The 26,191-nt window shown below is 40.6% G+C and overlaps 1 protein-coding gene and 1 pseudogene across 1 annotated transcript in view; one reads left to right on the top strand and one right to left on the bottom strand.

Moving 5' to 3' along the window:
- Fbxl7 (F-box and leucine rich repeat protein 7) overlaps positions 1–26,191 on the bottom strand; it is a 379,795-nt gene that overhangs the window by 241,056 nt on the left and 112,548 nt on the right. Inside the window, exon 2 of the mRNA XM_052159910.1 lies at positions 25,675–25,764. Coding sequence (XP_052015870.1) covers positions 25,675–25,764 — 90 coding nt within the window. The remainder of the gene's footprint in view (positions 1–25,674; positions 25,765–26,191) is intronic.
- On the top strand, positions 19,556–20,263 carry LOC127667071 (60S ribosomal protein L6-like; annotated as a pseudogene).

Below are 26,191 nucleotides of genomic sequence, written 5' to 3'. Positions count from 1 at the left end.
GAATTTCCCCCATCTGCTCTACTGTTCCCTAGACTGGCAGAAGCTTTTATAAACACAGGACCTGTCCTTGTCAAAATACCAAACCAATAATGTACTATCAAAGCAACCAATGAGGAAAGCTCTATAGATTTACAATGTCAAAACATATGCTTACTATGTTAAGAAGAAAATAAATACATCGCAAAAGGAAATGAAAATATGGCCACTTTCCTAAAAGCATAAGAACAATTCTGGCTCCAAAGACTTGAAATTGACTTGGCTAGGATTCTGATGAGCACAGTCAGAGGCAATAAAAGTTACAGACTGGGACTTCAAGTGGTCATTTCTCCATAGTTTGAGGGAAAGCTCATTTTAGTTGGAGGAGGCTGTTCATTGGAAGTCTTCAACAGGGCATAAGAGGAGAGGATTGAAGGCATGGAAAATTACTGTGGCCAGGACAGCCTGGATAGGAAAATACGTTGCACACAAATGCATAGGGAAGTGGTCAGAGACTATCTTGCAGCAATGTTGCTACAATTGGCCAAGTTGAAGCCATGCTGGGGTCTGACCCACTTAGTTCTTTGAATACTGAACAGTTAAACCAGTCCCTATTTCAGACAGGATACACACACACACAGAGAGACACACAGACACACACACAAAGATACACATACACACTTACCATAAGAGTGTTCCAGACATATTAAAATACAGAAGTGGCCGTATTATTAGAAGAACAATCCCTTCATAGCATACCTAGGGCTAGAGTTCTAAATCACACACTATGTGACAACTTATGGATCATTTCTGCTTTTTGCATCTTAGGATGTTTTGCACACATTGATTGTTTTACCTGTACTTTAAACACATGGATATCAGCAACAGTTAGGTGGATTTATTTCTAATTCAAATGTTAACTTTTTAAAGAAGATACCATAGTATCCCATAAAATTATGCAATTGCACACCTGACTTTCTGTTTACAAATGACTTCAACATTAATGGAAACACACTTGTAAGTAGCAGACAGTAGTAGAAAAATTTAAGTCCACATTTTTAAAAGTACCTTATCCACACTCTTTGATGCTCTGATTGATGCTGCATTAAAGAACATTTGGATAGCAACTTGTTATCAGGTGGTATACTGGCACGCTAACCTTCTTGGGGAACATTTTAGCCTCACTCTCACCTCTGGGCTTTAGAGAGAGCCAACTTGAGAAAGAGGACACAACAGGCACTCTGGTCTAAAAATTCTGATGCTGAAACTCAGTTGCATGAGCTTAGGTAAAGTGTGTCCATCTCTTTTCTTAAGTTTATTCATTGATAGAAATAGAAGTGCAATAGCCAAAAGAGCGCATTACCTCTTTTGGTTATATTATTTGTGGCAATGGAAAATGCAGCCTTTTCATACCATCAACAAAATACCAAAACCTTCCAATAAGCATCAATGTTCCACCATTTTCTTTGCCCCGTCATTAATCCAAACTAAAAGACTTTATGTTGTTCTTTTTTCCTGTACTCAGTTATCTTCCATGTGCTATGGAATCAAACAAGACTGGAAAGATAAACTATATTAATACACTATTATATTAATATAGCTCTATATTAATACAGAACTATTAACACAAACTGGATTCTTCCAGAATAGCTTTTTTAATACTCCAATTTTGTAGTCTTTTAATCTTTTTTGCTTGCTAGACTTTACATTTGGATGTTGTCATTTAGAGTTAATAGGTGACATACTACAGGAGGCAGCATGGAAAATGTATAATGACCTCTGAGAGAAGAGACTAAGAAATAAGAGATAGGGCACATAGAATAAGAAGCATGGTCTTGCTATCTGGGGTCTGTATTTCAGTCGAACATGGGAGGCTTACTGCTCGCTTGGGACTGACATGTGTTTTCCCACATTGAAAATCTAGGCACTATGCTTATGCTCTAACCCATCAGAATTTATAAAAAGACAAATGAAACTGTTTGATAATTTTTCTTACAAAGGCTGGACAACTTTTAATGACCTTCTATTTTAAAGTAAGGAGATACACTGTGGTTGTGGATTTCATTCTGTGTTCATGTTACGTTATGAAGTTACAACAATAATGTTTAATATAAAACTTCCACACATCCAAGATGCTCAAAAATAGCATCATAGAATATTAGGCAGGGCTACTTAACACCTGAACACTACACTAAACAGGATCCTTTCCTGTAGTGTGACCCAGCAAACACAATGGACACTCAACAATACCCCCATCAAGTCAGGTCAGCTCCTAGAAAGTAATCTGAACTCTCATAAAGCCTAGAATTGACCAGGGCACTATTGACATCTGCATTTTCTGGGGTTCTGGTATCTGAGGTGACATGTCAGGATATCTAGAGAGTTCTAGTCCACATGTTTGAAGTAGTGGGAGTTAAGGCCTTCAGTTATTATCACCTAGCAGTGCACTATTGACACTAAATTGAGAGTTTTAGATCACAGAACAACAGAATAACTGAAATCAACAACATGGTGGTTAAACATTTCCAGCAACCCCACGGTTCTGAACATCTGAAAACAATTTGAGGGCTGGGACCAGCCCAGGAGAATGTCTAATTTCCACTAATGCAGGAAGGTCTGTCCAGGCCTTGCCATAGCCACACAGACAGCATTGAGACAGTCTTCAAGGCTGATTCCAGTTAAATGTGCTGAAAATTGTTCCCTGGCATTGTCTCAAGTTCTTCATTTTGGAGCCTTGCTGTCTGAGTCTGGTTCTTAGGTGACCAATGACTAGATGTGTAAGTTTAGGCGAGACACTTTTGTCTCACTTACTTCACCTGTGAATGGAATAAATAACAACACCCCCTCATTAGGGAGCTGGTAGGTTAACTTGGAGAAAATAAAAAAAGAATTCCACACACGGGCAAGCAAGTTCCCAATTACGTATTGGTTCTTTTTAGCATGATATGAAATGGTACATGAATCTTAAAAATTAAATCATTGTATGCTTTCTTTGTATTGTGCCAAACATCATACCTTTAATTTACATGAGATGTAAAGCTGCCTCCATCATCCTCAGTTTAGATAGAAGCTCTATGGTCAGCCAGCCATGTTGCTAGATTAATCATGATTTGCAATGTGGTCCCTCCCTTTCCCAGTTACCACCCCCTATTAAGCCTCATTCCCTCCACAATTTTCTTAGGAATACCAATAAAGCAATTACATATCCATGATTGGTAGGAGAGAGAAAGCTCTAAATAAGCCAAAATTCCAGGCTGGAAAGAAAGGTTCAGCAGTTACCTTGTTATGTTCAAGGGAACAGGGTGGCTAATTCATTGTGTTATTGGCAGAAGGCTCTCTCTGTAGAGCTTCATAGAGAATTGAATCAAGTAAAATTAGTGCAAAGAGGACAAAGGGTTAAGAAGATACTTTTTAAGACAATGTAAGAAAATACAAAATAGCTTTCCCATCTTGAAGGCCTATGTAAAGAAATTCATCTATTAAGGGCGTAATTGTAGACTCTCTGGTTTAATAAAAATGAAACAAAATCTTTCCAAAATTAAATGTCCACATTTTAAAAAGCAAAAACAAAAACAAAAATGTGTTTAGGTGTTCATGAGGACTGCCTCACCTAAACTGGCCTAGAGTACAACTTTGCCCAAGAAAACTGCCTAGTACTAGGGTGGTAACTCGGGAAAAAGAGATCAAATAAGCCTCAGGATTGTCACATAAAGACCAGACTATCTTCTTTGCTGCTCTGCGAAATGGATCCAATGATGAGAGATCGTGACTTGGTGTTCCCTCATTCAAGGAGATGGACTCAGTCTCCAAGGTCTTCATCCTCATGAGTGTATGATACCTTACCTAAAACTATGCACTAAGGACTACCTCAGCGACAGCCTCTAACTGCACAAAAACCAGCCTGGCTTCCTGAGGCTTCAAGCTTCTTGTAAGCCTCTGAGGTGATAACATTTCATCTCCTGGGCTAGAGATGTACTTCAGGTGCTAGACTACTTGTCTAGTATACATTCACACTTGGAAGTCATCCCAGGCACATGAACCAGGCATGGTGGCTCTATCTGCGACCCAACATCAGGATGGAGAAGCAGAAAATCATAAGTAGGCCTCCTAGGCTGCATGAAGCCCCATCAAAGCAAAAGGGAGGGAAGAAAGGAGTGAGGGACAGAGAGGAGAGAGGAAAAAAAGAAAGAAAAGGAGGGATGGGAAAAAGGAAAATTTTAGATTCTTAAAAGCCACAAAATCAAACTGAAACCATCTTCAGACTAAAAGAAAAAGATCCTCAGACATGAAGCAATTCTCAAGTCAGAAAGAGTAATGAATAAATCAGTCTTGCTATTTTTCTCTCTTTTTGCTCCTTTGATGTGGCAATAAAAGACTCATTAGCATTTTAACAAGTTCCTCCAGCCAATATCAGCCCAACCAGCAAACTGTCAGTGAAGCCATACTGGAAAAAGAAAATCTACGGTATTATTGCTTTTAATGAATAAAACTAGAAACTGTCTAAATAATTCTAATTCAGAAATCATTTATTTTGGCTTTCAGGAGAGGCAAACACTGAGTCAGATGTACAGGAGAGCACAAATGTGAACACATTTCCTCCTAATACTTTCTAGGCCTTGACAAGAGTCGCAGGTCAGATCTGAAGAGCCTAGCTGTGGTAGAGAATGACATCAGGGAATCAAAGCCTGCAGCCAAGAGACACAACTTTGCTTCTTGAGAGAACATGACTTGGTGTTTAAAATAGTATATTGTTATGACAAAAAAATTCCAGTTCAATTCCTAGAATGTGCTTTGGTAGCTGGTTCAAAACCACCTATAACTTTACCCCCAGGGAATCCAATGACTTTTGACTCCATATGTGCCTGCAATCATATCCATACACAGACACCCACAAAACATACATGCGCGCGCGCGCACACACACACACACACACACACATGTGCACACTATACAAACTAAAAAACATGACAGAATGACACATCTTTCAAGACTGAAATACATCAACTGTCCCTGGAGGAAGCCTTCATCCCACCAGCCCTCATTTCGAAAATCACGTACTGACAGATACTGATGATCTCATCAAAATTTCTCAGATTATGTTTAAATTCTTGCTCATTTTACAATTTCAAAAGCATGGGTCAAGTCCCATACTTACTATTTTAAAGATTTAAGCTTCTTCTACCCATCTTCCCAACCCTGCCTTTAGTGCAAGAGTTAAGGAAGATAAGGATAGGACAAGAGTGTCCGTCCTTCCTCTAGTAGACTTGTGAGGTACCTGCTAGAACTCTGCCACAGGGAAGCAATGTATGGCTTAAGAAACACTGCATCCAGAATCTGAACAGAAGCAATGCCTTGGGAACCAATGTGGTTAGAGGCTATAATTGGTTCACTCTCAGAAATTCAAATTTTAGACTGGGCATGTAGCTCAATGGCAGAGTGATCATCTGGTACATGTAATATTCTAGATTTATCTTTAGCATCCCTACCCCCAAAAGACCCAAAATTATTGCAGTTCTTATGTTAAAAATGTAGCCAGTTCCCTCTTCCTAAATCTGTACCATAGGGAGAAGAATTTGCCTAGACTAATAATTCAGACCCATTAGAAGAGAAGTAGTCTATGGCGGAGCCTGGGGAGTGGACCTCTTGCTGCTAAAGAGAGCCCTTACAATTATGCAGCTTGAGATGTTTCTATTTTTATGTCCCATAAAAATTATCACAGGAAAAATGTTTCTTCTCACAGTGCTCGTGAGAAATGTTCCTTGTAGACCCTCTGATATAAACTGCTAAGCACATACATTCTGTATATTACATGGAAAAAGTGAATGAAACTCAAAATAAATTCTCATTGGGATGAGTCAAACGATATGCAGGACTCAGGGGAAAAAAAATCAGCCAAGAGCACAAGGCTTGTACTAAATTGATGAAAAAAAACCTGCTACTGCGCTTTCTTTCTAAAATAACATCACAAAATCAGTTGCATGGTGAGTCACATGACACAGGCTGTGAGAACTGTAGGGGACTAACACAAAGGACAAAGCTAGACAGGAGCACTGGCACTGGTCACATATCCCCACTGGGTCCCCAACCTCTTCCAAGAGCCTCGGTGGTGTGTGCCCTGCCCTAAGGGAGCAAGGGGTAGCCTGCATTGTTGAATGCCACCAATCGGGTTCTAGAGCATGCCAAATTTCTTTACATTCATTTGAAACCACCCAGGAGGCTAAACTCTTTCTCAGGCTTCACAGGGAGCTTTGGCTTGGATTTAAATAGCAGGTTCCATGGATTATAAACTTTTAATTTTCTAGGCAGCCGCAAATTGTTGGTCATTGCAAATACTCTGAACTATTAAAAATCAACAATCAGGCTCTTCTTCCCTCTCTGCGCTCATGTGTGCACCCCTTCTCTCTTTTCCCCTCCCCCAACTCTCCCTATGGTGACTTCCCTGGCCTCAGTCATCTACATCTGATATATATCAGATATAAGCATGATTTCCTATTTTAGACTATGTGTGGCATGGATGAATGCAGGAGTCTTGTAATCTGTGGGTGTTGAAGGATCAGGTTAAAACTGACAGTGTGTGTATCTGTGGATATCCCAAATCACTATTCATTTCCAAAGTAAATGTGAGTTCATTTCTTTCTTTTCTTTAAATTTATATATCAGGGAGAAAGCACTGTAAAATTCTATTACACATCATTTAATATTTTCCAGAAGGGCCTATTTATCAAGTCAAGATTATAAATACATCACCAAATCAAGGCTGTGTTAGGATGTCTCTACCAACTTTTCTAAGCCACAAAATGTCAAATTTTAATGACTAATCTTGTTGAAATTGTGTGTCAGAATATATATTCCTTCAAAATGTCATCAACATACGTGAGAGAGGTTACATTTACATTGGGATCATTATTACAAGGACCTGATTCATGATTTTAGAGGTAGAGTGTCCCAAGCTCTGCAGTCAGAAATCTCAGGTCCAAGTCCAAAGGAAAAAAAAAAAACAATAGAACAACTGTCATGCAACTAGATTCTTCAGTGGTCTCTGATGTTTCCTATGCTTATACCCAACCAGGAAGGAAGGCAGTTACTCAATAGTAACGTTTGGGAAAAGAACTAAACATTCAGAGACCCATTCTGTCTGGGTCTCTTGGATGAGCCTGCTGATAGGGTAGTCAAGATTAACCTTCAGTTCTCAGTTCCACTACGATCCTAAGGAAACAAATTCAGGATACACAGGTGGTAACCACAGAACAGAGAATCTAAAGGAAGCTTGTGTTGGGCATTCTAACTCCAGATGTACTAGTCATGGGAGCTCAGTCAGGGCTAGCTCTGTGAGCCTTAGTAACCGTGGTTGCATTGCTCCCTGGTTAGATGAGGAGGCAGTAGCTGGTTCTTAAGCTATATGGGCTCTATTTCCTCTGGTAATACAGGAAACGCTAAAGATTGGAAAGGAAGTGCTTCCTTAAGAGTCTGCTATGGGTTAAATCATGTGAACCCAAATTATAACCTAAACCCTAATTCTCTATATCTCAGAATCTGAGTTATTTGGAGACAGAATTCTGACTGCTTTGATTACCATAGTAAAAATGAGGTCACACTGGACCGGCGATATAAGGGCCATATGGAGAAGGGCAGAGAGCTGAGAAACAATGTACAAGAGGAAGAGCACCAACAAGTGAAAAAGGGGAGAATTCTTCTGCTTTCCAAGGAAAAATGGCCACTGTCAGCCTACTTCCAATGTCTAGGTGCCAGAAATATGAGCCCTCTAGTCTGTGGTTCTTTATCACAGAAGCCCTATGACACAAACATTATTTAACATGACATCAATTTACATACCTCCAAATAAACACACAGATGGAGAGCCAGTGACCGCCTAACATGTAATTCATGGAATTTTTCCTAACCATCCTAGTTTATCTGACCTTTCCTTACAGAGGAACAAGGTGTTTCTATAGAAAACACCTGAGTAGATGGAAAGAACAAAACAAAAACAGAACCTGACAGACTTGCAGAAACATCAGAACTCGCGCAGCAAGCCCTCCTTATGTTCCATCCCCATCCAGCCTCCAGGTCCCTGACCTTCTGACATAGCACACTTTAACAGACCCCGAATCTGTAATGAATGAGGTTAACATTCACCACACATGTTCCACCCACCAGGCATCAAGTAACCTTCACATGTGCCATACTGCAGCACGCCAGCTATTATCAAAGACAGAAAATCTCTTCACTGGACAGGAAACTGAGCTTTGCATATACGCAGTAGATTAAATTCTGACTTGGAGACTCAGATTCTATGAACTCAATGCCTCAGTCCAGTCCTAAATGTGATGCTTTTAGACCAAAAGGAAGTGATGGAATCTACAACTTGGAAAGTTATGAATAAATTATAATTCCAGTGATGCAAAAGGAATTACAACCCTTACTCAATTATTCCTTAGTGTGTATCTTGTCTTTTCATTTTATTTTTTATTAGATATATTCTTTATTTATATTTCAAGTTTTGTCCCCTTTCTTGTCTTAAGGAGATGGCTTCTTCATGAACTTAACATGGAACAAAACTCACCGCTAAGAAAAAACAATACTTGCGCCGAATTTCTGGCTTCTGCCAGGGAATAATGGGCTATCCGTAAAATAAAGATGAAATCCCAGGCGAATGATCTTTCTGATCTACTTTCTAGTCTCAACAAATTATGAAAGACTATTTTCTTCTATAAGCATCTGCTGGCCTCACTGATATTCATTCAGTTGACTATAAATTTTAAGCAAATATCAATTTTTTTCTAGGATCTGCAAGTGGGTAAGGACACAAGGTGAGTGCTTGGAATGATGCACAAATTAGCTTTCTGCTGTAAAATCATATTTTGTGACAGCCATTGTTGGCCTCAGAACTGAAGCTGAAGTTAGCCAAGTATGGGAGACTCATAGGCTCCCTGTGTCACCACCACCAATACGTGTTCAGCACTAAAACCACTCATTAAACTTTAATGTAAATATATGTCCTGATTCTATAGATCGAACACAAAGTCTGTGATTCAGTTACCCTAACAGAGTTCCCAAATGAAATCCAAGTTATCTCTGATGTCACTTTGAGCATCTCAGGAGTCAAATGACCAGCATCACAAACCCTTGGGGATTACCACTAAACCATTCTACATGTGTAGGACTGACCCTGTCTTCCAGTTCCCACTGAACAATTCTTCTCATATACTGAGCCTAAATCACACATTATCTCCTTTGTGAATCTTCTGCAAGATCTCCACTTCCCTAGGCACATCGATTCCTTCCTTTAGGTTTTTCTTGGCTTCTATGTATTATATTACTTCTAATTATACACTTAATTTTTCCTTCAGGGCAGAAGGAAAAATCCCTGATGGGCAGGGCTGGCATGTATCATGTTCCCTTAATCCTTGGCATCTAGTAGGACAGCTGATTGGGAATACAAGTCAGTGCAGGTTAGCTGAATGGACTGACCACACTTGGCCTGGAATGTCAGAATTTTAATTTATCCTTTCAAGATAAAGTGGTTCATTGCTGGTTCTTTTTTGCCCTTCACAATGTTGTTGGTTTAGCATTGATGAGTCCTACTCACTTTCAAGGTTCTCTTAAAACATACCATCACTTTTTTAAATAGACCACCATTTAAAATTGCAGACCTCTTCTGCAAAGAACAGAACCTAGAAAAGGATGCTCTAATTGGAGATATTTAGAAGCTGTAGTGTTTTGAGCAAATCACTACTCTCTCTGCCTTGGCTTCTTGCTTTGAAAAGAGTTGTGCTAATACCTTCCTAGTCTTCTGGAGTTAAGGAAGATAATATAAGAAACAGCCTAGGGATCACGTGGAGCCTAAGGTTAGAATTACCGGATGCTGCCTGCTGCAGTTGAGTATGATAGAGCAGAATTTATTAGCATGCTCCCTCCTAGTAAAAGAACCTTAGACACTACACTTGACCAAGCTGCTCTGCTTCTCAATAGGTTCCTGTGCTCCACGACCATGCTTCCTTAATGTCGTGCACACAACAGTAGGCTTTTGTATGTGTTTTCTTTTGCATTCTTCCCTGTCTCATCTCATCCATGATGTTCCTTCAGTGATGCTGCCCAAAAATGCAATGGCCATTGCCCTTGCTTCTCTGTGCTCTAGCCCCTCCCCTTTATATGGGATCATAAGGAAACCGCTCACACTCACTCCAAATGTCTGTCCACTGGAAACTGTCTTTACTACTTGATAAGAATTACATTTTCATTCACTTACTTCGTAACCTTCCATACCTTTTCTGAATTCTCAAAGGTGAAATGACCCACAACAAATGTCAGATTCTTTTTCTCAACAGAAAGGTTCAGCACTGGAGGAGTTGAGCCACCCATTCCACTTGTAGCTTCTCTCTCAAGCAGGACACAAGGCCATTATCATCCACAGATTAAACACTTCAGCAAAGAACATTACAATCCTCCCGTCTTATATAACTATTAAGTAGTACTATGTCTGATTTCAAACATGCAGGATTCTTACTAAGTATGTATTTCATTGTTTTTTTTTACTATATTCCTGAAAGCCTTTCTACTAAACATGTCACTTTTGAAAAAAAGAAAAATCCAATTTCAAAGATACCAGTACTGGTAATTGTAATGAGAGGCGATGTATGATTAATGCAAGAAATAAACAACTCAGAACTCCAGTCTCCAGTTACATAATCAATTAAAATGATTTAACGTGACTTTAAATTATAGCAGAATGGATACAGTGGTAAGTTTCAAATTAAAGAACATGTTTGCATTATACTTACCAATTTTTCAATAATGCCCTGCTCTAATGATTTCCAACATTAGTCAGTCATTAATTGGTCCCTGTCAGTGTAAGAGATTCTGCACTGTTAATATTTATTATCTTGGTAATATGAACCCTTGTCTCAAAAAGGAAAAAACTAATAATTTTGTAAAATTGTCGTCATCTTAAGGGCATTAACAGACCACTGAAGACAAATACTACATCCAGGACCTCACTGCTGCAAAGTAAATGGGAAAACACATCGAATCAGTTCTTCAGCTCAATATAAAGTGCCCAGCACATAGAGTTATGAGCTTGCCTCTTCTACAAGAAAACCCAGGAGGACAACCTGGAGAAGAGAGATATATCTGTTAAACTGAGAGACCATTCTAGAAGGAAAGTTTCTCCTAGGAGAAGAAATAAGCATTTTCTAAAACTCCCTTCCATCTCTGTTATTTGTGTTTCTGGAAACCATAGGCCATAGGCTATTTCACTGCCTACACTGAGATCACTCTATGGAAAGCCACTACATTACAAACAAACAATCCATAGGTCAGGATGACAGGAGAACTAAGCACAGTTAACTCTCACGTGATTCAAAGATATCTCTGGATGAGTCTGAAGTTTGGCCACTCACACTGTCCACTCACACCCAACTTAGAAAAAGAAGGTCTTCCCACTTCAAAGTCCTCAGTGTCTCTTCACTGTTCTTGTAAGAAAAATCCTTTCTCCTTTACATAGCTCTGAAGGCCTTATGTGGACTTTCCTGACCCTCAAGTTTATCTTCTCTTTCCTGTTTCTGTGTCAAAATATGAGAATTTCTCAGAAAAGCTTGCAGCTCAAGAACAACTCTCATGTTGTTCCCCCCTCATGGCAGCTGGAAGCACACTCTGGCCATACTTTTTAAAGACAGATGCAAATAAACAACCACTGTTCATGAAGCAAAGGAACTGGTGAGCCACTTCACTTTGATTAGTTCTGTGACTGACTATAATATATTCGCAAGTCTACAGTCACCACTGGAACACAGTCAACCTAACAGGTTACACTTAAAAAAAGAAAAAGAAAAACCCTGACTCTCCTCTTGGAAACTCTCAGTTTCCAATAATTCTGCAGCTAGGAGTTGGATTTGATGACCACCTCCCATCTCTAGGCTGGGATTTGTCTGGCTTGAACTGTGAGTTTCTATGAGTAACTTCTCTGTTGTGTACAGAAACAAAGCTTTGTTTTAGTCATCTACCACCTCTGGCTCTGACAAACCTTCCTCCTCTTCCACCATGGCCCCCAAACCTTGGGTAAAGTGCTGTGATACAGATGTACTACTGATGGCTGAGAAACCTGATATCTTTTTCTCTGCATCTTGACCAGTTGCCGGTCTCTGGATTAAGAACCACATCTACTGGCAAATCAGGATTCTTTGCTGATATTTAAGAGAGGCACTAATGTGGGGACTTGTGCATTATTCTCATGGCAAGAAAATACAAAAGAATGTCCTGGTTACTCATTAACGCCTCGAGAATTCAACAAGCTTTGAGTACCATACCAGCTCACCCAGAATGATTAGCTTCAGAATTTGTACATGGTGCTGCAAATAGATATATCAGAAGCTATCCACAAAACAAAACAAAACAAAACAAAACAAAACAAAACAAACAAACAAAAACAACTAAAGCTTCTCTTCATCAAGCACACTACTTCCACTTGGAATTGAGGCAGTGCTCAAACAATGACCTTGACTGGCCTCTGCAGCAGTCCAAGTCTTCTATCTATGGGGTTGTCCCATATTCAAGATACATTTTTCACTGAAACAGGAATAATAGCATCTGTCACGTTCACTAAATGTCTGTGTGCACAACTGATACAAGAAAGATTTATGCCAGACTAGCAGAGTGGATACGGGCTGCCACCTCCATCATATGTCCAGGACTAGCCCTATGAATTTGGGCATGTAATTGGCTCATGGGCTGGAGATTGTGTGCTTCAAATGTAGCCCACATTTTTCTGACTCTAGGAAATCCTTTGTTACTACTTCATCACTTTGGGCAACTTCATGAAAGTCAGAAGAGGGATAACTGCTGGAAGGCTGATGGACGGTTCTGCTCAGTACAAGGAAAGAGCAGAAGCAACCTAGAACTGTTTCCAACTCATGAGATACCAGCCAGAAAGTTCACTTGCTCAGAGCTCAGAGGAAGGAATTTTAACTATTTGGCATTAAAGATCTTGAGAATGGAGAAGCTGACCTTCCAGAGATGATGAGCAATACAGTTCACAGAAGCCCAGTTGGACCAGCAGCTACAGGATGATGCTGCCAGAAGCTCACTTGGAGGGTGGAGAAGGAACAGGACTATGATGTAATTCAGGTCTCAGAGCATGTAAGAGCCTTTCTATCCAAAGTCTAACACACAAAAAGTGGAGTTGCCAGGAGACCCCTCTGAGTCTCCAATCTCTTTTGAAGCACAGATTCTTTTCTTAATTATTTTGGTAAGATTTTCTAGGGCCTAAACCCTAAGAGTCAAGACTCTGAAGATAGGGTTCCAGCATGCTTCTAATGCTTAGACTATGATGAACACTTAGGCCTTGAGAGAAGAATCCTAGTTCATGACAGTCACAAGTACTGCAAGGCCCAGAGAGACCAGGAACAGCCACACACTAGCACTGCAAAACCTTCAGCAGTCAAAAGCAAAGGAATAAAGAATGTCCATCCAAGATTGTAAATAACAATTCAGTTGATGAAAAGTCTGGTGTAGGACATTGCATTGTGGCACCAGTGGCTGTGGAATTGAACCTAGCTTCAAATATACTGGAATCCTAAAGCTTCAAAGCTGGGCTGGCAGGACCTGCATCCTACCTGTTACAGGGCATGGACCTGTTGTGAGAAGCAAGGAACATCACATTTATGGGCAGAAAGCGCCACGTCATTTTTGTGTTTTTGTTTTATATTGAATGAAGGATCCAAACTATTTTTTCCATATATATCTACTAAACAGCAGATAGAGCTTTGTAAATCTCCAAGGTTGAATGAATTCCTTTTGCAAACTCTGACTTGTCCAGTTTTAATGCATAAACAAATATAAGTAAATACTAGAACAAAAACTAATAAATAAAATCTAACATAAAGACCAGATTTTATCCCACTTTCTAGAAAATAGAACATAGTTTACTAAAGATAATCTGAGTCAAATTGAGTTGTAGGATAATTCTTAATTTGAAAAAAAACACAAGCAAAGATAGACACACACACACACACACACACACACACACACGTTCTTTCAGTGAAAGTTTATTCATAACCAATAGTGAATGGAAATACTCTGAGCCTGTTGGTTAGTAGTCAAGTTACCCACATTTTGTATCTTCCTAATTTCATAGGTAAGATGCTGCAAGGCTCTATCTGGTACTTTGAAATATGACTAGATAAAAAATTCAATATTCTTTGATTAAAATCCATTTTTAAAGATTTAATAAATTTAAAATGGTGAGGGTGAAAAACACGTTCTCTCTGGTCTTAAAAGTAGGAGGGGAAAAGGGCTGAACCAATTTAGAATCCAAGAGTCTAAGTCTCCTCTTGTGACCTGATAATAACCAGCTATAGGGAAAATAGTGTGCCCAGTGCCCTGACTGCATTTTGCGAAATTAATAAAACCAGAAATTGGAAGCATCTTCTCTTCTGCCTTCCCCTCAACATGTCTGTTCTGCTTAAAGAGCATGCTTGTTTTCTTCACATGAATGAAATCAACTAAAAACAAATCATTTGCAATTGTCTCTAAGATAAACCTCAACCTTGGCAAGTGTGAGCATCTATCCTTTTTCTGAGAATCACTTCTGCTGCTAAAATGTTATCTTCATTTATTCATAGTTTTTTGAGCTATGATAATATTTTACAATGTCACTTAGCAGGGCCATTTCTACTGGTCAAAAATAAGAACAGTCATTGATTCCACTGACATTTATTAAATACTTAAAGTTGTCATACTCTGTGGTAGCTTCTGGACTGGGTCTACAAATCTAAATAAGCCTTACTTTCACAGAAAAAAAATCAACAAACCACAGAAAGAATGTAAAGAAGCCAATTGTAATCTTACATTAAATTTAGCAGTGGATGTCTCATTTATGCAGAACCCTTTTGCTGTCACAACCATGGATGATCATAACTGGACATCCTTGGACACCATACTGGGAGATCATACCCACTTGGGAATCACATATTTAATGGGTCAACAATACAGCTTTGTGTCCAATGAAATCACTTGGTATCAGAATATAAGTGCCACAAAGGTTTTGTAATATCCAACTGATGTTACAACTGTATCCAATATAAACTGATAAATTCAGTATGCACTGATAACTTGTAAAACATATTTTCAGCTAACATGCTGTCGGAAATATGCTCACAGCAGTAAGTACCCTGTACTTGGTTCTTGGCTTATGGTGCAAATATATTTCTCTACTATAAGGACCCAAATACCTCTGGATATGACTGCATCTTAGATAGGAGGAAAAGGAAGAAGAGTGGTGATTGGAGGAGGAGGAATGAAGAGGACGGAAGAGGAAGGGGAGGAGGGAGAAGAAAGGGGAGGAGGGGAAGAAGGAAGGAAGAGAAAGGTCAAGGGTGGAGAGTAGTAGGGAAGAGGAGGAGGAAGAGGAGGAGGAGGAAGAGAGAGTTCAAGGAGCTGTGAGCTTGGGCCTAGAATATAAGGGTAGTGTTACAGCAGGGAAAAACATTGACAGATGAGAAAAGCTAAAGGTTTCCCACTGCGGTTCTAGAAAAGCATTACAATGAGAACAGTGGCTAACAATCAGAATGACATTAGTTCCAAATTATATTATTGAAAGAAAAAAGTCAATATAAGCTGCACAGACTTTATGTAAATTTCACAAAGTAGCAAAAGGGATAGAAGCTACTGCCACACACAGGAGAGGGTAAGCCTAACAGTAGGACTCCGTGTCTGCAAAAGGAGCTTGCAATGAAGTGCTGGCTGATAGATTAGCTAGAACAGCTTTATCTGTGAACTTCAGCAATGACCGAGAAGCGCAAGCAGCCTCAAAATGGACCCCTCCCTGACTGCAACAGGAAATCCACTCCACCAGCGGGTCTGTGAATTTAACAGCCTTGACTAAAGATTTTCAGAGAGAGAGAGGAAGTCTTCTCTAGCAACTACTATTGTAATAATGTTGGGGTGGGGAGAGGAGGGTCTAGGGCTCCATCACTGAATCTTCTTCCAGATTATCTTCATCTCTCCATGACTCAAAAACTCTTATCATTTATAGTACAAAAATCCCTGTGTAGAGAAATATAGATTTCTTCAGTCCAGTTGTAAGACGTCACATACTTAACACAGTAACTGAAAACAACAAATGTCCCTTAATGCACCAGAAAATCCACCTCGGGGGGCCACATAAGCTACACACAGCAGAGTGAACTTGGTTGTGTTTCTAATCATTGGCCATCCAGTTGCCTGCTTTCCACAGCCTACAGTCCTTACAACTGGTTCTTCAGTAATTGCCAAATTACAAATAACCCCTTAACTATGCATAAGTGATCCCCTCTATGTGTTGCACATTTTAAGTCTTTAAGTGTCTTGGATATAAAAGGACCCCTTTTACAGCTGAAGTGCTTTTTAACTGCTTACTTGATAGTCTGTCCTACAGCGTGGGATGTTAGAAACTTCCCAAGGAAGTGTGTATATCCTGGGGAAGCTATCTCCAGGCGCAGGAAGTAAACAGGCATGTTAATCTGATTCTTAAGGTCACCATGTGCACAGCTGTAAAGGTCAAGTATTTTCAAAAGCCAATTCTTTGTACTGAGATAAATGACACCCTCCCCGCCAACCCTCTCTGTGTCTCCTCTTTTCTGGAGAAGTTGGCTTTTTAGTGTTGAAACATACAGGAAGATGGAAAGGGGAGAGGAAACTGAAAGAGTGTTTTTGTTATCTGTCACTCAGTTCTCCAGTTACATGAATTCCACTGAGAACCTTGTGCAAAGAGCAGGTAGCTGTTGTGAGCCCACTGGATCTTGTCGGAAGAAGGCTCTCTTGAAGTTTCTGATTTCCACCTGGAAGGACACAGTTGTATCTCTCTACATTGTAAACACCCTGATACAGCTTGCTACATCTTCCATTCAATATCACACCTTCTACACGCAGCAAAGTCCATGTCCCAGGGTCCTGGGAAGTCTCTCCCCTCCGTTCCTGCCTACCTCTTACTGAGACACACTCTTGCTCTACCGCAATTACTAGTTAATGGTTCCATCAGTGTCTCCCAGCTTGTGGTCTTGCCCTAAGATTAGATTCCTTCGAGAGAGAAATGAATTTCTGTATCAAGACAGATAATTGTTTAAGACTTGGGAAAAGGAGGGAAGTCTGGGATGCTACAGGGTGTATGCTTTGTCTAAATGAGTAAGTCAAATCCAAAATGATTTTTAAAGATTCTTCACGGAGAATAAGACACATTTTAGAGACGATTGCCCACCTGGTTACAACTGTGTAAACCACGGCTACCATCTACTTCTGCCAGTACAAGTGCCAATCAATGGTATTTAAATTTACATCACACTCTTTAATAAATCCCCATTTAATGAAGCAGAAACTACTAAGACATCTTAAGAATGAGCAAAGCCTTCATTACAAACATGTTTAGTTGTATTTAAACGAATCCAAATGTTTATGTCTGAAACACACTGCTTATTAAATGTCCTCTTTTAAAGTAAAGGGTAAACTACGAAGAAATAAAAATAAGATTATTTTAAAAGTGGTGTTAGCATATCAAAGATTAAAGATATTCCCTCTCTGAAGACTACATAGATATATGATTCTGAGAAATGATAGATGTCTCTATTAAATATTACTTTAAAATGGAAAAAGGGGAGAAGTGAGGGAGGGAGGGACGGAGGGAGGGAGGGAGGGAGGGCTAATTTTCTTGGAGAGTGGTGTACAGTAGCCATTCCAGATCATCCAATTTTGAAGATAATTCCTCGATGAAATTACACCTAGTTTGATTTTATTTCTAAGCTTACATACCAATTTCGTAGATCACAAATTGATGAGTTTCGCACAGCTTAGACTAATCCTTGAATGCAAATTGGGCATCTTGTCTTTATTAAATTGAACACACTGACTCTATTACAAGCTCAAATCCCCAGAGGTAAATTGTGAAGTGTTTCAGATCTACCTAAAGTTATAATTAGGCAGCAGCTTAAGCTGTAAGAGCAACTCTGTCATGTGGCAGCGAACTGCTAATTAAATTAGCAAAACACATTAAGTCTCATCAGCTAGAGCTTTGCAAAGATTTCCTATGCAGTCGTGTCACTTTCGGTGATAGTTAAGTTTAAATTTTAATTTTAAAGGCAAAACAAATCTATGTAAGAATCGGCCATCACCTCCTTTTACAGCTAATGGAATTTCCAAAGACTGAATCCTATTTCAGAATCTCCAAAGTCCCCACCCCCACAACCTTCATATTTGAACCCATGTCATATTTGAACTATTGGTCCTTTAAGGACATTAACTGCCGTTATCCTCCTCTGCATCTCTATGCTTTGTTCATGTTTCTATGTTGTATAATTGGTGTTACAGACTTCTGCTTTATTTTCATTTGTTTTATAGGCTAAGGTATATTCAATTCTGAACAGTCTCTAAGTTTGTACTCTGAAAATTGAGAAAATTTCCAGCTAGAGAAAGAGGAACTCTGGAAGATGGCTTGGAGAACAGGAGTATTTGTTGTGTACACAGCAGGACACCACTGTGAGTTAAAAGCATGATCTTTCCCTTCTTCGGTGAATCACATTAACTTTGTTTAAGAATATATCCTAGAAGAAGCAGACAGGACACAACATCAGGCAGAGCAAATAAACAGAGCCATCCATCTGCCTCAGCCACTCAAAGCAACTCTCTTCCACACTGACTTAATTTGGGCACTGAAAATGTAAGAAAACACTGACTATATAAATAAGTGGGTGGATTTAGGTCCAGGAGAATATCATTGTGAATTCTTTGTGAGTCAACTCATGCCGCATGCCTCAAATGAAAGATTTAAAAAATAAAAAACAAAACAACAAAAAAACTTTCTTTCAAGGAGGCAATTAAAGAGGCAATTCTATAGAGCAGTATGAAGGAACTCTAACTCAAAGACAAATAGTAAAGTCACTAGGTGGGTTAAGGTCCTCTGCTGTAACTAGGTTGGTTAAGTTCCTTATCATGAAGTCACCATGTGGGTTAAGGTCCTACATTGTGAAGTCATTAGTTATACTAAGGTCCTCTGGTCATCTAGATAAGACTCTAGTAGAAATCAGGATCCACCTGGGTCCAACAACCTGTCTTCAACACTTCCACACAGCTTCCCTTGGTCTTGCACCAAGCTCCTAACAGACATAGAAATCGAGGTGGGGAAAGACAATTAAACACTTCCACCTGTAGAAAACAATAGCTTCTTTAATTGTGTTTCATTATTACAGAGATTCTTTTTAAAATATTTTTAGTTTTGGTCCCCCTCCCCACGCCCCCGCCCTAGTTTATTCAATCCAACAATGCTGCACCAAACTCCTGCTTGGCAAATTATTAGAGGTATATAATCTCAAAAAATAAGATCATTTCATTCCCATTGTCTGAGGTGTTTCTTTGTAAATATCTTTCCAAGTCCCACAAGACAGCAGGTGAAAGAGCTGAGAATCCTGAAACAAAGGAGAAGCAACCTGCAGCCAAGAAGGCTGGTGGTGACACAGCTGGCGCCTCAGCTGGTGCCACAGCTGGTGCCACAGCTGGTGTCACAGCTGGTGTGAGCAGAAAGGGAGGCCTAAGGATAAAAAGCCCATTGTGAGGGTGAACCCCTGTCCTGGCAAGAGGAACAGGCAGGTACTCCTGATCTGCTAAGCACTCCAGAAAGACCTTGTGCAAAAGGAAACACTCAGCTGCAAAGTGAAAAGAAGAAAAAGTAGCCCACCGCTGCTACTGTCACAAAACCACTCCATGGCAACAAGAATGGTGTTGGGCAGTGTAGTTACACTTCACAAAAGACCTAGGTAATATCCTACTGAAGACAAGTCACAGAAACCACTGAGCCATGGGAATATGTGACCAGTCTGCACACGAGTCAGCTATATGCCAGCACTGTTCCCAGTACCATCTGACCACCCTCACCAGGCACCACACCAGTGAGAAAGTGGTTTTCTTGAAGCATCTGAGCAGTGGTTGCTACTTATCACTGAACCTCTTGGCCTCAGCTCAGTTCCTCTGTGTAGAACACACCAGAAGTTTGTCATTGCCCTCTCTTGGAAAGTCGATACTGACAAGATTAAAATTCCCAAAGACCTAACTGATTTTTTTCTTCAAAAAGAAGCATTTGTGCATGCCCAGGCACCAGGAGGGAGAGACCTTGCCCACGGAGAGATACCACTAAGAGAGCACGGCTAGTCAGGACATTGCACACTTGCAGATTTTGCTAAAGATCAAAGCTATTCCTCCGCTCCCTGGCTGAGCTCAGTTCTCTCTGACAAACTGTATATCTTCACAGAATGGGAGTCTACATTGCTAACAACCAAATCAAAGAGCTTCCTGTGTTATGAAAGATAAAAAGGGAGAAAGGTAGGAAGGGAGGGAAAGCGGGAGGGAGAGAGGGAGGGAAGGAAGGAATAAATGGACAAATGAATAAATGAACAAACACACAAACTGGCCAGCCCTAATAATTCCAAATTCCTAGAACTGTGCAGCTATCTAGCCTGATAAACAACACTGACAAAGCAACCATCACACTGGAGCAATCCCCGAGAGGAACGGCTGACCTGGCCGTGTTTAAAGAACAGCTAGCTGAACTAATAACTTCATTCTCCTCCAGAGGAAGATACAAGCTGATCTGTTGAGATGTCACCGTTGGAGCCACATCCTTATGCCATGTGCTCGATGAAAGTCACAGCTCAGCTTGCTTTCTGGGAGATGTCACACCCCAACCCAGTTCATTGACCCCACTCAAGGCTGGGGGTGTGTGGCCCTCTTCAATCTTCACACTAGATTTACAGTGTGTGGTCAAAGGACATGACTTTTAGGATGAGATGCTTGAATGGTTGATGGGTGGAAATGACAAGCCTCATGACTGGAAGAAATCACACCGTGACTTTCAAGATTGGCATGTACATGATGCTGGGAGACCAGAAAGTGGCCAGGTTTCTATGCTTGGTCCTAACCCATCTATAGGGTCAGGAGATCAGGAGCTTAAAGTATCACAAGGAATATAATGGATTATAAAGAAAGCCTGCATCAGTTGTCAGGGAGAACTACATGCCTCCAACATATACTTTAGATACACACAATGTTTGCAAGAGAACATTCCTCATGGATCTAAAATACCATTCTCAGCTAGGTGTTTTTACTTTTCTTTTCTTTTCTTTTTTTTTTTTTTTTTTTTTTTTTTTTTTTGGTATAGAATAGAGTTTATTCAGGGCAGAGGATGGGAGTTAATGGTATAGTGGAGGTAGAGAAAGGCAGAGAGAGAGTAGAGAATAGAGAATAGATAAGTGGAGGCCGGCCATGACCATGTGGAAAGAGGGGGAGGGGAGTATAGCCCAAGTGGGGCAGAGGGGTGAGAGTGTGATGAGAGAGAGCAATGAGAGAGAGCGGATGAGAGAGCAAACTGTGTTATAACATACACTGTAATACTAGCACGTGGGAAGCCAAAGCAGAGAGGCTGCAAATTCAAGGTTAGACTAATCTACACTGAAAACCTCTACATCAGAGGTTAAAAAAGCATCTTTTTTCTCATGGGCTTAACAAATGTTATTAACAAGTTTCATGAAATCATGAAACACATCCCGAAATGGGCCATCTTGAAGCAGGCACTATACCTTGGCTAGGAGCACAAGACCACTCACAGGCCAAGCCATATAGCCTCAGGGCAGGTCTCGATACTTCCTGCTCCCCTTCCAAAGCTTAGAGGCAGCAATTTCAAGGTACTGTTAGTGTGATTTACACAGGAGTTTGTTTACTCTACTGTCCCCTCTACTCACCCCTCACCACTGTCCAGTTAAAAAGCAAGGACAATGATGACTGCGCTGTATCTACTTACAGTTAAGCCCCCACTAGCATTCTCCACCCAAGTTAAAGCATATGTGAATTGTCCTTCTCTTTGTTGTACATGATGTCCACATTTTACCGCACTGCACACTGTATAGTGGAACCCATGTTCTCTAATGAGGGGCAGAACCTGTACCCTAGCGACATGACAGTGGTCAGACTCCAGTTCATACTAATATATTCACACAACACAATAACCAATAACAAAACACAGGGACCAATACAGTACCTTTCTTTTCCTCCCCATCCCACCAAGGGATGACCCAGAACTACTGCACCGTGTTTGCAACCCCATTGCTACAGTTCTCAAGGGCTCAGGGAAATGAGTAATATACATTATTTATTTTCTAGATTATTATTGTCTAGTTGTTTATCAGTCTAGACCTTTAAACCGAAAGTCAGCCTGTGCTCCCAGAAGCCGATGCTGATGGAGTCAGAGGTGAAAGATTTTGTTCCTACTTTGTTCCCAACCCAATTCCCTGGTAAGAGAAATCTCAACTCAATCAGTAACAAAACAAGCTACAAGCCTAGATTGGGCAGATCTCCCACTACACTGCTCTATTCCCATTTATATCATCCCATATAACTTGTGGTTTCTCCAGGCCAGGAGCTTCTCTCTCTGCAGCCTCTCCATGGATCCCTTGTAGCTCCTCTCCTTCTATTGATCCCCCGTGGCTCTTCCCCTAAACTCTCAGCTCCCCCCCCTTCCTCCTACCCAATCATTGGCTCAAGCCTTTATTTAAAAAGTTAAGGTGGGGAGGTTCACCTTACCTTACAAGGTTCACAAAACAACTTCCCATCTGCAACCCCTTATTGAGGAGTGGAATTAGCATCAAAATAGAAGCCCAGGGTTATCCACAACAGAAAGAGATCAAGAGAGAGCCAACAAACTGAAGATAATCACTGTAAAGAGTCAACCCTGCTTTTACCAGTTTTCTTACCATCGGAAAAAAAAAGGCTGGGGACTGAGAGATGGCTCTCTGAGAGGCACATCCTGCTTTTCAGGGAGTTGTTCCCAGCACCCAAACCTGGTAGCTCACCATTGAACTATCACCAGCTCCAGGCATCCAATGTCCTTTGGCCTCCAAGGGAAATTGTTCATGCATGAGAGAGAGAGAGAGAGAGAGAGAGAGAGAGAGAGAGAGAGAGAGAGAGAGAGAGAGTGCATGCGCACATGAACACATAATTCTTGACAATGGTGGGTAAAGAGTCAAAGATCAGTTTTAAAGGAGCCCCTCTGTACTCTTGGCAGGAAGCTGATCCTGGCCGTCTGTTAATCTAAGAGAGCATTGCCAGTAAGCATCACCTGGGAGTTTCCAGAAGGAAAGAACTCCTAACATCAGGTAAACCCTTGTGGAGGTCAGGGTTTGTGCCACCATAATCATTCATCCTGAGAAGCAGCCTGAGGCCCTGTCATCTGTGTGGGGAGAAAATGAGCCCTGGCTACTCACCAGCCTAGCACCGAAGCAGCTGTGTACCCAGGCAGCCCTCAAACCACTTCCCTGAAGTAAATGCCCACACTGCACTTAGAGTTTAATATTTTAAATTTTCATCAAACACATATAGAGAAAAAACTGGATGTTCATTCTTCACCCCTCCCCGGTAGTGCTTTTTTTTTTTTTTTTGATGCTCCCATTAGTAAAATTTCAGTTTCATATGAATATCAAGTTTTTGTAGTCTTTATCCCTGGTATTATTTTCATAATGTCAGAAAATACAATCATGACAAAATGTATAAAACGTTACTCTGGGAACTAGTACCTCTCCCTGGGGGTGCGGGAAGAGGAAAGAAAAGGAAACTTGAGGCCTCTGGGCTTTATTTTATTTTTAAACATTGAGAACAACATTTTTAAGTGGTAAAAAAATACTCTAGAATCTCTTTTCCCAATTCTTTCAATGAAGTGCCAGTATTTTCTACGCTTACAGGGGAAGAAAGAATAATGAGAAAACATAAACACTGGCAGATACAGATTATTTAGAAATGTAACCAATTTCATAATCTACACATGGATGGGGAAAGGGTAACTCCCACATCCTGGTGTGAAGCCTTGAGAACCTCGAAACAGGGACTTTTAGCCCAAGAGAGCCACTCTGAATAAATGGAAGCCGTTTCATTCTGTTTTCTTGCTATGGAGATTCCCAAAAGTAAGTGGTTACAAGCAAACAGCGAGGACTGCTCATTGCCCTCACTGAGTTTCAAGAATGATCAAATGCCACTGTTCAACTTAGCGAGCGGAAAATTAAAATTGGATTGCTACCTGGCCCTTTGCTGTGCTATGTAGAACACACCAATCCATCTGCCTTAGAAGCTGCTGATGCACAAGAAATAATGCAAAGGTCTAAACACAAATGAATATAATCCGGCCATCCAAGCCACCTACACAGGGGTTTGAGGATGAGGAGTCCTGACAAGGGTATTCTGTGCTCCCTGACACCAGGCAGAGAATATGAGAAGAGAAGAGAAACCAGTGGAGGAAATGCATCATCATCAATCCGTAGATCCCAATACAGATGAACAGAACTTAAGAAAGCAACGGGCCAACGTCAGCCTGTGAGCACGCTCCTGAGGTTAAGAGCAGCAGAAACTTAGCCTCTAAAACAAACTGGACACAGTTTCCTTAGCACCCTGTACATCTGGGAAAACCTGGATGCATAAACTATGCAAATAAGCTGACCCTATTTAAAACACCTTCTAGCATAAATGCCAAAAAAAAAAAACAACCTTTGTTGGATAATTCAGAGGGAAGTCTTACTCAGAAAGGAAATACACACATGCACACACACACATATATATATAAATTGGGTCAACTTTCTACTAAATATGATCAGAAAAAATTCCTCACTCAATCAAGTATTAGCTCAAAGCTTGGGAAGCAATTGAATTCCAACGTGTACATCCACAGATACAACTGCAGAACACTTCATCAACCATGGATGCAGCAATGGTCATGTGTAGTAGTGATGTATTATCACATATTATTTAAATAATTAAATGAAGCTTCTTTGCATATCCTAAGCTCCAGTGAGTAGCCAAGTCCTACATACGTCAGGACTGTGACCCTCCTGTCAGCACCAGCCTGAATTTAAGGAAAAACTATTCTGTACATTCTTGCAGGAACTTACAATTTATATCAAAAGCTCTTATATTATACCATCTTGCACACTGGAACATGGATATACGATGTCAGAGTGACTTCTCTTGAGTCAGCCTATCACGTGTTGGCAAAATAATACCATTTGCGTTCAAGTTAAGACACTTAAATCCCACCAAACCAACTTCAATGGCAGTGCCAACAGGGAAGCCAAAGCAAACCTCAGGACATCATTGTCTTCTTTTTAATAATAATCTGATAGACTCTCATGCAGTAGACTAGGTGTTGCTACTTTGTTTACAACCCAACTCCCCTGTAAAAGAAATCTCAACTCAATCAGTAACAAAACAAGCTACAAGCCTAGATTGGGCAGATCTCCCACTACACTACTCTATTCCCATCTGTATTATCCCATAGAACTTGTGGTTTCTCCAGGCCAGGAGCTTCTTTCTCTGCAGCCTCTCCAGGGATCCCTTGTATCTCCTCCCCTTCTGTTGATCCCCCATGGCTCCTCCCCTAGATTCTCGGCTCCTCCCCTAGATTCTCGGCTCCTCCCCCTTCCTCCTGCCCAATCATTGGCTCAAGCCTTTATTTGAAAAGTTATGGCCATAGAGAAGGTTCACAAGGCAAGTCCTCATCTGCAGCCCCTCCCAGAAGTGGAATTAGCATCAAAATAGAAGCCCAGGGCTATCCACAACAACTAGCAGTAGATCTGGAGCATTCTCTTTGTCTTTCAAAGCCCCAGCTCTGTGAAAGGGAAGAGGAGAGAGCAAGAACATGCTGCCTACCTTCGCTGGTGGCCACATTCTTCTGGGCTTTGGTTGGTGTGTGATCTGTGCTTGAACTCACGTCGGATGAGACGCTTGAGCTGCCTTTGCCTAGAGCAAAACAAGGGAGGAAAAAGTAGCTTCTGAGTTTGGTGATTTCAAAACCAGACCATGACTTTTACTCAGTCACACACTAAGCCACTCATTTCCAAGTAAGTGGCCATAACACAAAACATGGAGTTTATTAAAGGATTTGACTTAGGCATTCAATATCTCTGGGGAAATATTTGACAAACATTACAGCAGAACCAAAACTCTTCTTATAACATAGCCTGTTTATAAACTCAGACAAGAGTATAAAACATGGGCAATGTGCTAATATAATCTCATCTTGGCATAAATGTGAACAAGTTAGGATGTGTGGGGAGCACACCCAATGCCATAACACCACTATACACTTTGTATCCCACAGCTCGAGAAACAAGGAACTCTCAGAATAAAAAAAAAAAAAATTATCAGAGGAGCAAGAGCTTGTAGG

Source organism: Apodemus sylvaticus, chromosome 16, assembly GCF_947179515.1.
Source record: "Apodemus sylvaticus chromosome 16, mApoSyl1.1, whole genome shotgun sequence".
Classification (NCBI taxonomy): Eukaryota; Metazoa; Chordata; class Mammalia; order Rodentia; family Muridae; genus Apodemus; species Apodemus sylvaticus.
Note: the sequence above shows the minus strand (reverse complement) of the source record. Positions and strands in the feature narration are given on the sequence as shown.